The 12941-nt window shown below is 35.2% G+C and overlaps 2 protein-coding genes across 4 annotated transcripts; one reads left to right on the top strand and one right to left on the bottom strand.

Moving 5' to 3' along the window:
- The first annotated feature begins 1458 nt into the window (after positions 1-1458).
- On the top strand, positions 1459-6620 carry LOC123220250 (type IV inositol polyphosphate 5-phosphatase 7-like). 3 transcript variants are annotated; one of them, XM_044642342.1, is made up of 14 exons: positions 1459-1991; positions 2100-2187; positions 2534-2602; positions 2726-2810; positions 2931-3035; positions 3137-3872; positions 3986-4179; positions 4542-4650; positions 4781-4929; positions 5069-5323; positions 5482-5570; positions 5951-6010; positions 6105-6316; positions 6408-6620. In XM_044642342.1, the coding sequence occupies exons 1-10, from the start codon at positions 1968-1970 to the stop codon at positions 5289-5291; spliced, it is 1782 nt and encodes a 593-aa protein (XP_044498277.1). In that variant the 5' UTR covers positions 1459-1967; the 3' UTR covers positions 5292-5323; positions 5482-5570; positions 5951-6010; positions 6105-6316; positions 6408-6620. The 3 variants fall into 3 exon arrangements, with proteins under 3 accessions (XP_044498277.1, XP_044498276.1, XP_044498278.1); XM_044642341.1 differs by having other exon boundaries at positions 1460-1991; positions 5496-5570; XM_044642343.1 differs by lacking the exons at positions 1459-1991; positions 2100-2187 and having other exon boundaries at positions 2533-2602; positions 2686-2810; positions 5496-5570.
- Positions 6621-9165: 2545 nt separating this feature from the next.
- Positions 9166-10343, bottom strand: LOC123221620 (FCS-Like Zinc finger 16-like). The gene is made up of 2 exons (XM_044644483.1): positions 9766-10343; positions 9166-9542 (listed from the first exon to the last, which is right to left on the bottom strand). The coding sequence occupies exons 1-2, from the start codon at positions 10089-10091 to the stop codon at positions 9380-9382; spliced, it is 489 nt and encodes a 162-aa protein (XP_044500418.1). The 5' UTR covers positions 10092-10343; the 3' UTR covers positions 9166-9379.
- Positions 10344-12941: the final 2598 nt, after the last annotated feature.

The following is a 12941-nucleotide window of genomic DNA, read 5'->3' as shown; positions in this document are numbered from 1 at the left end:
ATGTACAAAGGTTTGATCTTATAAATGAATGATTTGGCAAGTAAAGAGATGTGTATTTTATTTTATTTAATTTTAAATATATAATTAAGTGTTATCGTGATTGAATATTAATTTATTTTTAATTTAAAATTATTTAATATATGATAACTTGATATCTGAATACTCAAAATTGATATATATAATTTTATAGTAAAAGACATTAATTTGAAGCAAAGGACAACCAAGACATCACATTAAACAACTGATAAATCATAATCATCTGCTAATTGGGACCAACAATAGGAGCTGCACTTGGGCTAGTGGTGGTTTACGAAGTTGTAAAGGATTTCCATTTGGATTGTGGGATGTCTTTATGCTGCCCAACTTCACGTGTTGTGCCGTCAGGATCATTAAACTAATTCCCCTTAATACGTATTAAACTTGTCATTAGAATCAAGAAGCACCACTACCTCAACAGTCCAAAGATGTTGCGGCATCTTGGAAAGACTAGTCTTTAGCCAGGCAGTCAGTCAATGAAAGTTTCAAAGTTAGGAGCCAAACAGTGTGAGGGCGGCCGTGAGGCATCCAACTTGAGCTGCAGGCTACATGAACCGAAAATTTAGGGTACCAAGTGTGATGAAAAGCAAACACCATTTCCCCCTAGGGGTAGTGTAAACTAAGTGACCAAACTGATAAAATTTCAGATTCAGTAATCGATCTTATAATCACCGCATTATAAACTTGAAATCCTCTTCCTTCCCCCCACGAATCATAGCTGTAATTTTACATTACAAATACTTAAAAGAAGAAGAAACAGAGAAACAGAAGCAAATGTAGTAGACATAAACTACATTTCCTTTATCTTTTTTTTCTCTAAAGTGCTTTGGAAGACCAGAACGGGAAACAAGGCTACAGCTACAATACATATTATACCAGATCTCAGTCACACCCTGCACTTTCCATAACTCCGGCAGCCTTTCCACACTTTCCTCTTCCCTCGTCGTTTATCATTTTTATTCTATCTAAACGACATACCCAGTTTCTATTATAATTATGTTTGTAAATAAACTGAAGGAAAATTTTAACTAAACAAAAAAACAAAGTGTGTTTGGCTTGACAGTACCAACGATTAATTTGTTAACTATTTTTATAAATAACCTTATTTTGCTCGAAATATTAGATAATAAAAAATATTTAAAAATTAATTGAATTATAATATAATTATATAATAATTAATTATTATTATTATTATTTGTATATATAATTTTATTATAAAAGATTATCAAGATCTTTCTCTCAGATTTTATATTTATTTCAATATTTTTAAAAAATAAATTAATAAAATATTAATTTTATGTATTTTTTTCTAATATTTCCTTTTTTCCTTTTTTTTTCTCTAGAATATTATCCATATTACTATTATAAATCGTTTACCGGCTAACTAAAGAGTAGCGGTCCAACGACCCTAAAGATTCAGTCCATCTTTCTCTCATAGTGTCCAAATTCGATACTTTGCTGTTTACGAGGCTTAAGCGCTTTGCCCTTAGTTTCAAAGAGAGAGAAAGACAAGCAGCAGGTTTATAAGCTTTCTCTTTTACCTCTGTGTCTCCCGCATTGTCTTGTTCTACTTCAAGAATCTTTCGTCTCACTTTCACGCATTCAAGTGTTTGTGTCTCTTTCTCTTTCAACTCCTTGCACTATCATTTTCACCCTTCTATCTTCTTTGTTGCTAACTCTAGTGTTTCATCTCAATAATATACCACTAGCACAACATGATAACATAACAACCCATTGGCCGTTTGGTCTCATTGTTTCTGTTGTTGAGCTTCGAAGTCGAGATTTTTTTTTTCTTTTGGGTAAGTAAAATGTGCGAGAAAGTTGAGGAATGAAAATCCCCTTGAGTTTTTAACGTTTTTGCTTAATACGAGCAAAACTGGGAAGCGGGGTTATGGTATAAAGTTAGCTGTATATGAAGTAGAAGTGAAACAATGGATTGGAACTCTAAAAGCAAGGTTCTTTTTTACTTCATGGTCTCTCTCTAATTTTTTATATTGAAATTTATGTAACAAAGTTCGAGACTGTGTTGCTGATATATTTATTATTATTATTTTTTTGTGAAGCTCTCATGGTCCAAGAAAATGGTTAGGAAATGGTTCAATATCAAGAGCAAAACTGAGGATTTTCAGGCAGATGATCCTGTTCATGGAGGTGCTTAATGCTTATTCCTGTTTACTTTTTAAATGTGAACTTCCCATTTCACGTTGTTTGGTTTTCCAAATAGTAATTCTTCAATTAAACCACGCCAACGATTCAGTCTGCGATTAGAAGAGGTTTTTATTTTCCTGGATTCCATCAAATATTCGAGTTCAACATTCTATACTCTTTTCTTTATTTCTGAGTTGTCTTTTCCGGATATACTCTCTCTCCCTGCTTTTATCTTTATCTTTATCTTTATCTTTTTTCACTTATGGATTGTAACCTTTTCTAGCAATTCAAGATATCTCTCACCGTTAAGCAATTATGATAGTTAAATCAAGAGTGATTTCATTCTCAGGATGTGAAGTGGAATATAGGACCAGCTTCTCTGAGAGGGAGCCTTGCACAATTAAAAAGAGTAAAACAGGTTGGTATTGCTGGAAAGCCATGCTTACGATTTCTGTATTTCTTATAATTTTATAAGGAACTTATTCCCTTGAATTCTTTAAGGTCATCATTCCTATTTCTTTCCCCTCACTTTGATGCACAGAGAAATTTAACAAAAATGGGGAGCCAGTTCGACGGAGAAGAATGAATCTTGACCACCCTCGGATTATAGATGTCCAGAACCATAGGTACTCTAATTTACAATCACATGTTTCTTTTATACTTTTTGTTCATGATCTTGATTGTTTTTGTGATGTATAGTGCTAACTGCTTCTCTCTCTCTTTTTTTTTTTTAAAATTTGGAGCAGTGTTTTTGTAGCTACCTGGAACGTGGCTGGAAGATCCCCACCAAGTAATTTGAGTCTTGAAGATTGGCTTCATGCCTCACCTCCTGCAGACATTTATGTCCTTGGGTATGGCCTGGTTCGATTGTTTTTAGGTTCATGTCTCTCACTACAGAATCTGTAAATGAGCCATTACTAATTATGTCATTTCTGTTCAATGTATATTTCAGATTTCAAGAGATAGTTCCTCTAAATACTGGTAATATTCTTGGGGCAGAAGACAATGGTCCTGCCAAAAAGTGGTTGGCTCTTATTCGAAAGACTCTTAATAATTGTCCTGGAACTAGTGGAAGTAGTGCTTGCTATACTCCATCTCCCATTCCTGAGCCAGTTGTAGAAATGGATGCAGATTTTGAGGGATCAGCTAGGAGGAAGAACTCATCCTTCTTCCATCGCCGATCATTTCAGACTACTCACAGCTGGAAAATGGACAATGACCCTTCCATTTCACAACCAAGACTTGATCGACGATTTAGTGTGTGTGATAGGGTGATATTTGGGCACAGGCCAAGTGACTTTGACCCAAATTTTAGATGGGGCCACAGGCCTAGTGATTACTCTAGACCCAGCGATTACTCATACTCTAGACCCAGTGATTACTCATACTCCAGACCTAGTGATTACTCCAGGCCAAGTGATTACTCAAGATGGGGGTCTTCAGATGATGATAACGGTCCAGGGGATTCACCAAGTACTGTATTGTACTCACCAATGTCCTATGGTGGATCTGCATCCATGGACCATGGCTATAGGATGCCAGGAAATTCAAGGTACTGCCTAGTTGCCAGTAAGCAGATGGTTGGCATATTCCTCACGGTTTGGGTGAAAAGTGAATTGAGAGATCATGTTAAAAACATGAAAGTATCTTGTGTTGGCAGAGGCCTGATGGGTTATCTTGGAAATAAGGTATTCTTGGAATAAATCATAGTAGTCTTTTTTTTGTTTTTGTCCATGTAATCTGCTATGGTTTTCTCATAATCAGCGCCGCATATAGTTAACTCATGTTGCTTGTTTGGTAGGGATCTATTGCAGTAAGCATGTTATTGCACCAAACAAGTTTTTGCTTTATCTGTACCCACTTAACCTCTGGACAGAAAGAGGGTGATCAGCTAAGAAGGAATGCCGATGTTATGCAGATCTTGAGGAAAACAAGGTTTCCACGTGTTCATGGTGCGGGTGATGAGAAGTCCCCAGAAACAATCCTTCAGCACGAGTAAGTTTCTGGTTCATCAACCCTCATTAAACACCTATGCATATAAAAGAAAAGAATATCTAGAGAAAGAAGCAAGGGAAACAAAATTGCTTTTATTCCCTTGGACATTACTTAAATTGTTATAATTAAGGGGACTTGTGACTCAATTGTTGATTCATATGCTGACATCTGTTAAATGAATTTATTGTTTCCATGCATACGATCGATTTAAATAAAAATTTGCATAATGTTAACAAATACATTGCAAGTATGTGCTTAAACACTAAGATTTCTTTTCCCTGGATGGTTTACAACTTCCATATGTTTAGGAGTTGATTAGCTGATTTCTGTTTGGAATAGTAATCATATATGTTCTGTTACAGTCGAGTGATTTGGCTTGGGGATTTGAATTATCGTATTGCCCTCTCTTACCGATCTGCCAAAGCACTTGTTGAGATGCAAAATTGGAGGGCATTGTTAGAGAATGACCAGGTATGCTTACAATCCTCCTAGAACTCTATAAATGTTCTTTGTTCTGTTTTAAGTAAGCTTCAATATTGTTATGGGAATAATCATATCATAAAGTACTTTTAATCTAACATTATGTTTGTTTTCTTGGCAGCTGAGGATAGAGCAGAGACAAGGTCGTGTTTTTGTGGGATGGAATGAAGGAAAGATTTATTTCCCACCAACATACAAGTATTCCACTAATTCAGATAGATATGCAGGGGATGATATGCACCCGAAGGAGAAGCGCCGAACACCTGCTTGGTAAGAACATGCCTTCTACCAGAAGGCAAGAGAACATACTGTATAAAGCACCACACACAAACAAACATAACTATTATCATGTGTGGGCATATTTGTATTTTTTAATCCAGTGCTGATGGAACTAACTTTGTGTGTGAAGGTGTGATCGAATTTTGTGGTATGGGGAAGGCCTTCACCAGTTATCTTATGTACGTGGGGAATCTAGGTTCTCTGATCATAGACCAGTTTATGGCATATTTTGGGCTGAGGTTGAGTCAAATCATAACCGATTGAAGAAAAGCATGAGTTATTCTAATTCCAGGATTGAGGTAGAGGAGCTTTTGCCATATTCACATGGATACACTGAACTCAACTTCTTTTGATGGAGGAGAAAAAAGTTATGATCCATAATCACGTATGCTCTCTCGCTCTCACCCACACACAAGTTAGCGTGTTGTGAGGGGTCTAAACAAGCTTGCAATGCATCATCTGGTCGTTAATATTTTTTGATGCACATTGTGTGATGTTCTTACAATCAGTTACTTGACTTTTTCAATGATTAATTGGTTTCAGTGGGCTGTAACCAGGTTGTAAATATTCATGGAAAAATTTCAATGGCTTTCTGCATATCAAGTATGGCTAGCATCATCTCATTCAATCAGGTGAAACCCCCATCAAAGTTTTTCGTATATAGTTATTAATTTTCAGCCTTTTTGTTATGGGTAGCTAGGAGTATTCATTTGGATTGGCATGAGGAGCCCTTAATAATTCTACTCCTGTGGCTCATTTTTACTTTATAAATCATTAAATGGAAGAGATACCCACATTATATTCCTGCAAAAACTGAATCATGTCTCTTTCAGAAATTTCTCCAGAGCAATTTAAATCTATATGTTAACCCAGTCTGAGACATCATATCCTCAATGTGCTTAGCATATTATTAAAGTGCTTCACACTTACATTTCCTTTCCATTGGTAAATTCTTTTGAGAAGTTAGTGTGTTTATTCCAATACTCATGTAAAATTTGGTCCCCTTTTGCAGGCGTGAATCACTATCCATGAAGGGTGATGGAGACATTCCATTGCCCACTAACCAAGAAAGGTCAGTACTCTCTTTTGGCTTTTTTTTTTTTTTTCCCTGGGTTTTGAAATGTTTGGTTTTCTTTGCCTAAACTTATATTTCTTTCATTCACCAGGTGTAATTTTGTAGTTTGACTGGATAACTAACTCCACACATGGCCGATCATCATATATTGTTAACTAAGTGTACCTTTGATCATCATATATTGTTACAAAATAACATACAGTTTCAATACAACACATTATTCTGTTACCTTATCGATAAACACCCACCTTCATGGCGATCATAAGTTCTGTACATTCTTTCGCAGCTCAACACAATCAATAGGTATTTTACTTTGAAACTTAGTGGTTTATTGTACACTTAAGTTGCTGATATTTCACCCAGCTTGTAATGATCAAACCTTTTTGTTTTGCAGATGAAGTCAGGACAACCAAGTGGGTAGAGGATTATTTTGTTCATGATTCTTTTGTTAGTTTAGGACACATTTTTGATGACTGAAAGATGCCCAATTTAATCATTTGTGTACTTTTTATTTTAAATGCAAAGTGATGAAATTTTTGATGGATACTCAATTACCAAAGTGATAGAAGAGAAATATAAAAAAAATTGAAGTTTTTAATTGATATCAGAATAGCTCTTGCTCTCTCTCTCTTTCTCTCTCCCTCTCTATCTCTCACTCTGTTGCTGCTAATGATTTTACATTCTACTGATAAAGTTGGTTTCTTGATAATCTCACATACTAACTGCCTTTTCCTTTTTATTGTGGTGTAAATTATAAACTACAAAAGCACAAAACAGATTTTCAGAATATTGCACGCATATTGGAAGTCATGATTTAGACGCTAGAGCCTCCTCTTTGGGGAGAATTCTATACCAATATTTGTCTTTTGCTGTTAGATTAGTATTTATTCAATCTTTCTTTATGGGCCACAGAGGAAACACTGAAAGCAGAAGTACTGTGTGAAAATTAAAGAAGGCAAAAACATGACTGCAAATGACTGATATACACCTTTCAAAGCTATGATAGGCAAGGAGTATTAGCACGTTTATTGATGCAAGAGCAAGCAAGCTTTCTCTGGCATGCATTAATAAATTCCCACGGGGGGCAGTGAAAGCATGAGTTAATAATGGGACATGAAGTGATAAAAATAACATAAAAACATGGCAGCCCACCAGGTCTTACTTCTTCCTCTCTTTCAAAAGCTTTGTCCTATCGTATGATTGAGCGAAATTAGTCCCTCTCTCACAAGCACACAAAAAGATAAAGAAAGGAATCAACCCAATTAGACCAGAAATTTCAAAGCCGCTACTTTGGTTGTGGGCACCTCACTTTTGATGAACAAAACAGCTTGAATTGAATTAAGGCCGTTAATGCTTTAGTGTGCTTTAATTTGTATTGTTTTCAGTCTAAATGGGGGAACGACCACAGACCAACTAAGAGCTACCACAGTTTAGAGCAATTCTTTGTAGTATTCTAGCCATTTCTTCTTCATGTCTTCAATATTAAAGCATCATTTGTAAAGCATTTCAAGCTCTGTAAACCCAGTTAACGAAGCTCGAAATCAAATGCAGAACCATGCAGGGAGCCCTTGACTTGGTTTTTGGTTTTTAGTCACACAATGAAACATCTAGGCACTCACTTTCACTTCAAATCACTGTTCTGCATTAAGCTCCAGTTTTTTGATATATTAGAAAGTTGTATTCCTATCCTCCAATCAAAAAACAGATCAGAAGTTCTGCAAAGCTCCGATAACTTCTAAATAATAGAAAAGACATTGATAATTAAAATTAGCAGGAAAAATTTTGCATACTTAAACCAAGCCGTCCTGTTGCACTTTTTGACACAAGTTCAAGAGGCATATACTTTACTTGCTCCTTGTGTTATTTTCAATCGGTCCCCACTTCAGTGATTGAGATTTGAGATGTTTCCATAGTGCACAAATCGAAAAAGTTTAGTTATTCTGTATTCTTCTTGGGTTTGCTGTAATTATTTAGTGTCTTAGACAATGCCTTTTTCTTATGACTGTTGTTTCAAATGCCCAATGCCTTTTTCTTATGACTGTTGTTTCAAATGCCCAGTGGGTATATATACATTCAACTATTTCCTTAACCAATTTTCATATGTTTAAGGACTCACAGATCAGATTAACATTGAACTATCAAGAGCTTAAAATATAATGTGGATGCTGTATATTAATGCGCCCAACCAAAGAATGGGCAACCAAAAAAATAGTTGATTAAGAAAGATGGAAGGGTTCAGGATAATCATTCAGGTTGCTTTGATGATTTAAGTAGGATTAGGTATTTGGTTGTGGGTACTCATTACAGAAACCAGAAGCTTACAACAAGGACCTGATGCATTTTTTTGTATGCAAATGCTTTACAGAAAAGGGAAATCTATTGGCCGCCTTTTTCAGGGAGGTGATAAGGTGAAAGCAAACCTGAAAAGCACAGCTGCAGAGCTGAACATGGTTGTTTTGCCCATCAGACAAATACCCAAGAAAGTTGAAAAAATTCCACTATTTCCTTTTATGAAGATACTTGTATTTTCAGCATTATCTTTGCTTTTATTTAGCAACAAACTAGTCCATGGTTGAATTAAGAACACATGAAAAGAAAATAGTAACAAAATCACAATAAAATCAGGATGATCATATGAATCTTATCTTTCTACCCTTTTGAGTGCTTTTAAGTGGATGCATACATACAAGCATGAAGTGAATGGATGATTTAGAATAAGATTAGCCAAAGATCAACTGTTGAGCAAATCGATGAGATCATTTTCTTTTTTCCTTTGACAAAAGAGCAGCCAACATTATCATTAGCCTTTTGTTAATGGGAAATGGAAGCAACACTACTTGGATAAAACGGTGAAAAAGAAAGCCAACGCATGTGCCTTTTGACTCTGCAATGCAGAGCATAGCAGTGGTGTGGTCGTATTCTCTGCTGCCTTAAGTTTATATCTACTGTAATTATAATATTGAGAAGGCAAAAGATACCCTGTTAGTCCTGTTGATAGTTTCTTTATCCTTACAATTTTAAAAGGGAGCATTTATCCAGTAAAACCAATGAAATCTCCCTGTCTTGTTCATAATCATGCTCACAAGTGATCAACTGAGCTTAGAGGTTGTACAATAAGTGCAATAATAAGAAATTAATTAACACAATTGAAATAATGTTAAATTGAAAATTTTTCTTTCCAAAAAGAAATTAATCATTAGTTTTCCCTCTACAAAACAATTGGACTCGCTCAAAACACACTGGCATGTTAGCCAAGAAAATTTCTGTACGGACAAAAACCAATAACCACTTGTACAAAAGAGCAAAGCTGAATGCAAAAACCTTACAGCTCTGCATTTCTTCGATTAACAATGAACTCTTGGTCAATTATTTAACTCTATTTGCGCCCAACACTCGCCTTGATGTGTCTTTTGTCAAGATCATTGCATTCATTGCCAATCTCGCTGATTCTTTCGAAACTTCTTTTTCAAATCCATCCAAAGCAATTTGATCATCTCGGCATTCAGGGGAGCAAAATGCACTTAGATATCTGCATTACAAAATTTTTAATGTCATCCCTTCAGTTATTTTGACTGTCACTTCATTCAAAGGATTATGTAATATCAAGGCATGCCAGAATTGCAGGGCAGTGCAATAGGATTTTAGTATATGTATATGTATGTATGTATATGAGAGTGTTTTGCTATACGTGAAAAGAATAACTAAGCAGAACGATACAAAAGCAAGGGAAGAAAGAAGAAAGGATGGCTTACCCATACATGTAGACATCAACATTCTCCTTTAACTTTTTCTTGCACAAAGCGCAATCTTCAAGAAAGGCACAAAAGCCTTCAACTTGCTTCTTCTTTCTGCTCTTGGACACCGAATCATCCCTCTCAGGCGAACCCCACGTCCATGTAACCCGGCGAGGTTGAGGCTTCGGCTCCTCACGCACATGTGGCTTCACATTATTGGTGACAAGAGCCGGAATTTTCTTGACCTCCACCGAAGACTCATACTCAATGGGACGGATCTGGTTGAACACTTCCAACTCCCCATGGCTCGATGACCTAATTACCCGAGTGCGCACTCTTGACATGACTGATAGCCAAGTTCAAGGCTTAAAGTTTAGGGCTTTGGTTAAGGCTTCTTGGAATCGACGAGAATTGGGTAATTAATGAGAATATTATGTAATCTAGATCAGAATATTCATAAGGATTATGGTGTGCATGATTTTTTGAACGTGATTCTTGAAGATTTTGAAGTTCTAATTAAGAAAAGTGAATTAGGGTTTACAGTAGGAAGTACAGTTTAGGGAGAAGTTAAAGAGCGTAAATAGAGCAGCGAGCTTGTTGGGACTTTGGCTCTGAATTCGCGCCTTTTATTGGATTCAGTGGAGCCCACAAATTACCAGAATTCTTGGTTTTACCAAACTAATCGGAAAAGATTATTTTATCCTAATTATAAAATCATATCCAATCTAATTTTTTAATAATATATTTTTCAATTTTATTTGAAATTTATAATTAGACTAGGTATTATTTTATTCCATTACTACTAATAATTGTTTAGGATTTTGCCTATTTCCTCCCTTTTTAGTTTGTATTTTTTTTGGAAAATTGTAATAGAAATATAATTATAAAGAAATAAAATATAATTATAAGAGAATATTAATATAATTCTATAATTGAAAGATATTTTCTAAATTAATCGATTTTTTGGATATGATTAATTTGAAGCGTGTTATATTTTTATTATTTTTGTGATATTGTTTTTTTGCATGCAAAATAATTTGACCATATCAACCTTTCAGAACGTAGGATTGCTTCTCATCATGTGATCGAGATAACATATTAACAATGCTCTTCGATGTTGAATGAAATTTGTTTATCATAATAATAGAAATATAATTATACAAAATAATAATGGCTTGTTAAATTTTTTTCAACAGAATGAATTGTTTCTATCATTATAATATGTTTTCTTTCATTTTTTATGATTGTTTCACAAATTATTAATCTTGGTATTGAATATACTTCAGCAAATTCATAATTCTAGTCTTATATATTATCAAACTAGAGATGGTTTTTAGTTCATTTTGATTTTTGTCATTTTACTTTACATAAATAAAGTAATAATTAAGTTTGAAGTTAACTCAAATTTAGATCAAAACAATAATATTTAATTTATTAGAGGGTTCATTCTTGATAAAATAAATAATATTCTTAGATGATAAACAATATTATTTAATGGATAACAAATCAATTTAAAAATGAGTTATCCAATTGAATTACAGTGCAAAATTGATTAATTTGATCTGACCGGTAAACTTGGACCGTGTACACCCAAACTGTACATATTATAAAAAACAGAAGGCCCCAGAAAGCAAAACTGGACCTATAATCTCCACACCTTGGAAAATATAATGAGCTGAAATCCAAGTACATCTGGACTCTTCAGGTTAACCACCTGTGTGGGCCTATTAGGGCTTGAATTCATCCCAGTAATTGAGCTTACGATCTTCATAATGTGCATTTTTATTTTTCATCCCCATTACATTTAGGGGTCTGGTTCTACCAAAGTACTCTTCGATTCCATTACATGCACATCAATAGGTGTGCACCTGAGCTGTCCATTGTGCTTCTACAGTAGGACAACAAATCAGCTCGTCCAAACTCACCACAACATTCTCTGTCATTGGAGCCGTTCATAGTGAGATGTGGTGCAAATCAAATACACTTGTCACCTTGCATGGGAAGGCAAGGCCAAATGTAATTAACATCTTCCCACCCAGCTTCTATATATAAAATACACAGTGGATTTTATTTCATTTAATTACTAGAAATTCTGAAGCTAACAATGGTGATGGAAGCTAAGTTTCCTTATCCATTATTGTTATGGTTTTTTTTTTTTTCTCTGTCTTCTGTGTTCCTGTCATCATTTGGACATCAAATTCCTAGAGAGAGGACGGAGGTTGATCGATGCATAGATGATTGCTGTCAAGAGGAGAAGGATGTTTCAGGCTTATTTGATCGTGCAGCTCATTGTGATAAGAAATATGCAGCACCACTGAATGTAAACGGGAGGCCCGCTCTCTACAGGAAATCGGGAAGAGTCGAAAACGTTGTGAATCGGAGAAAAGCGGGAGGAGGCGACAGCAGCAGTGTTACCAACGGGAGGAGGCGACAGCAGCAGTGTCACCAACGCTGTGTGGAGTGTAAAGAAAGAGAGAAAATAGAGCTAGAGAAAGCGCAAAGAGAAAAAGAGAAAAGGGAACGACATGGGTGTAAAGAAAGAGAGCAAGGAGAGGAGGAAGATGAAAAAGAAAAAGAACGTAAGAGAAAACACGAAGGAGAAGGAAGATTGCGAGACAGAGCGTGGATAAGAAGACAGTCACAACCCAGAAGAAAAATTCGAGCGCTTTGCAAGAAGCAACCAGCTAGGCGATGCAAGAGACAATATGAAGGCACAAAAGGGAATTTACAATAAAAAGAAAGAAATCAACTACCACAAGCACCCGAGTTGCGTCAATGGTACGAGCAGTCTCTAAAACAAAGAGGAGAGCAACATCAGCAACAATGTATGAGTTGGTTATGTCATGAAATTATATCTTAAAAAGTTTATGAGGTTATCTTGTGCTGAATTTGTGCACTCAATTTGTCACTAAAATATGACTAATTTGTTTTGCTGAATTGTTGATGTTAATTTGCTATTGCTGAAAGAATATTTTGTGATTGAATTTTTGTTTGTTGTTTGCTACTATTTCCAATTGATTTGTTGTTACAGTTTATTGTTGAGTTATTGTTATTGTTACTTTTTATTCGTTTGCAAATATTTGGCATAATTTACTCATTTCTTTGTAATTATTTCACATAATTTATCCCTTAATTGGCCGTCTAAATTTTTGTTTTAGTTTATTTCAAGTTTAATTGTTTATAAGTTATATATA

Source organism: Mangifera indica, chromosome 7, assembly GCF_011075055.1.
Source record: "Mangifera indica cultivar Alphonso chromosome 7, CATAS_Mindica_2.1, whole genome shotgun sequence".
Classification (NCBI taxonomy): domain Eukaryota; kingdom Viridiplantae; phylum Streptophyta; class Magnoliopsida; order Sapindales; family Anacardiaceae; genus Mangifera; species Mangifera indica.
Note: the sequence above shows the minus strand (reverse complement) of the source record. Positions and strands in the feature narration are given on the sequence as shown.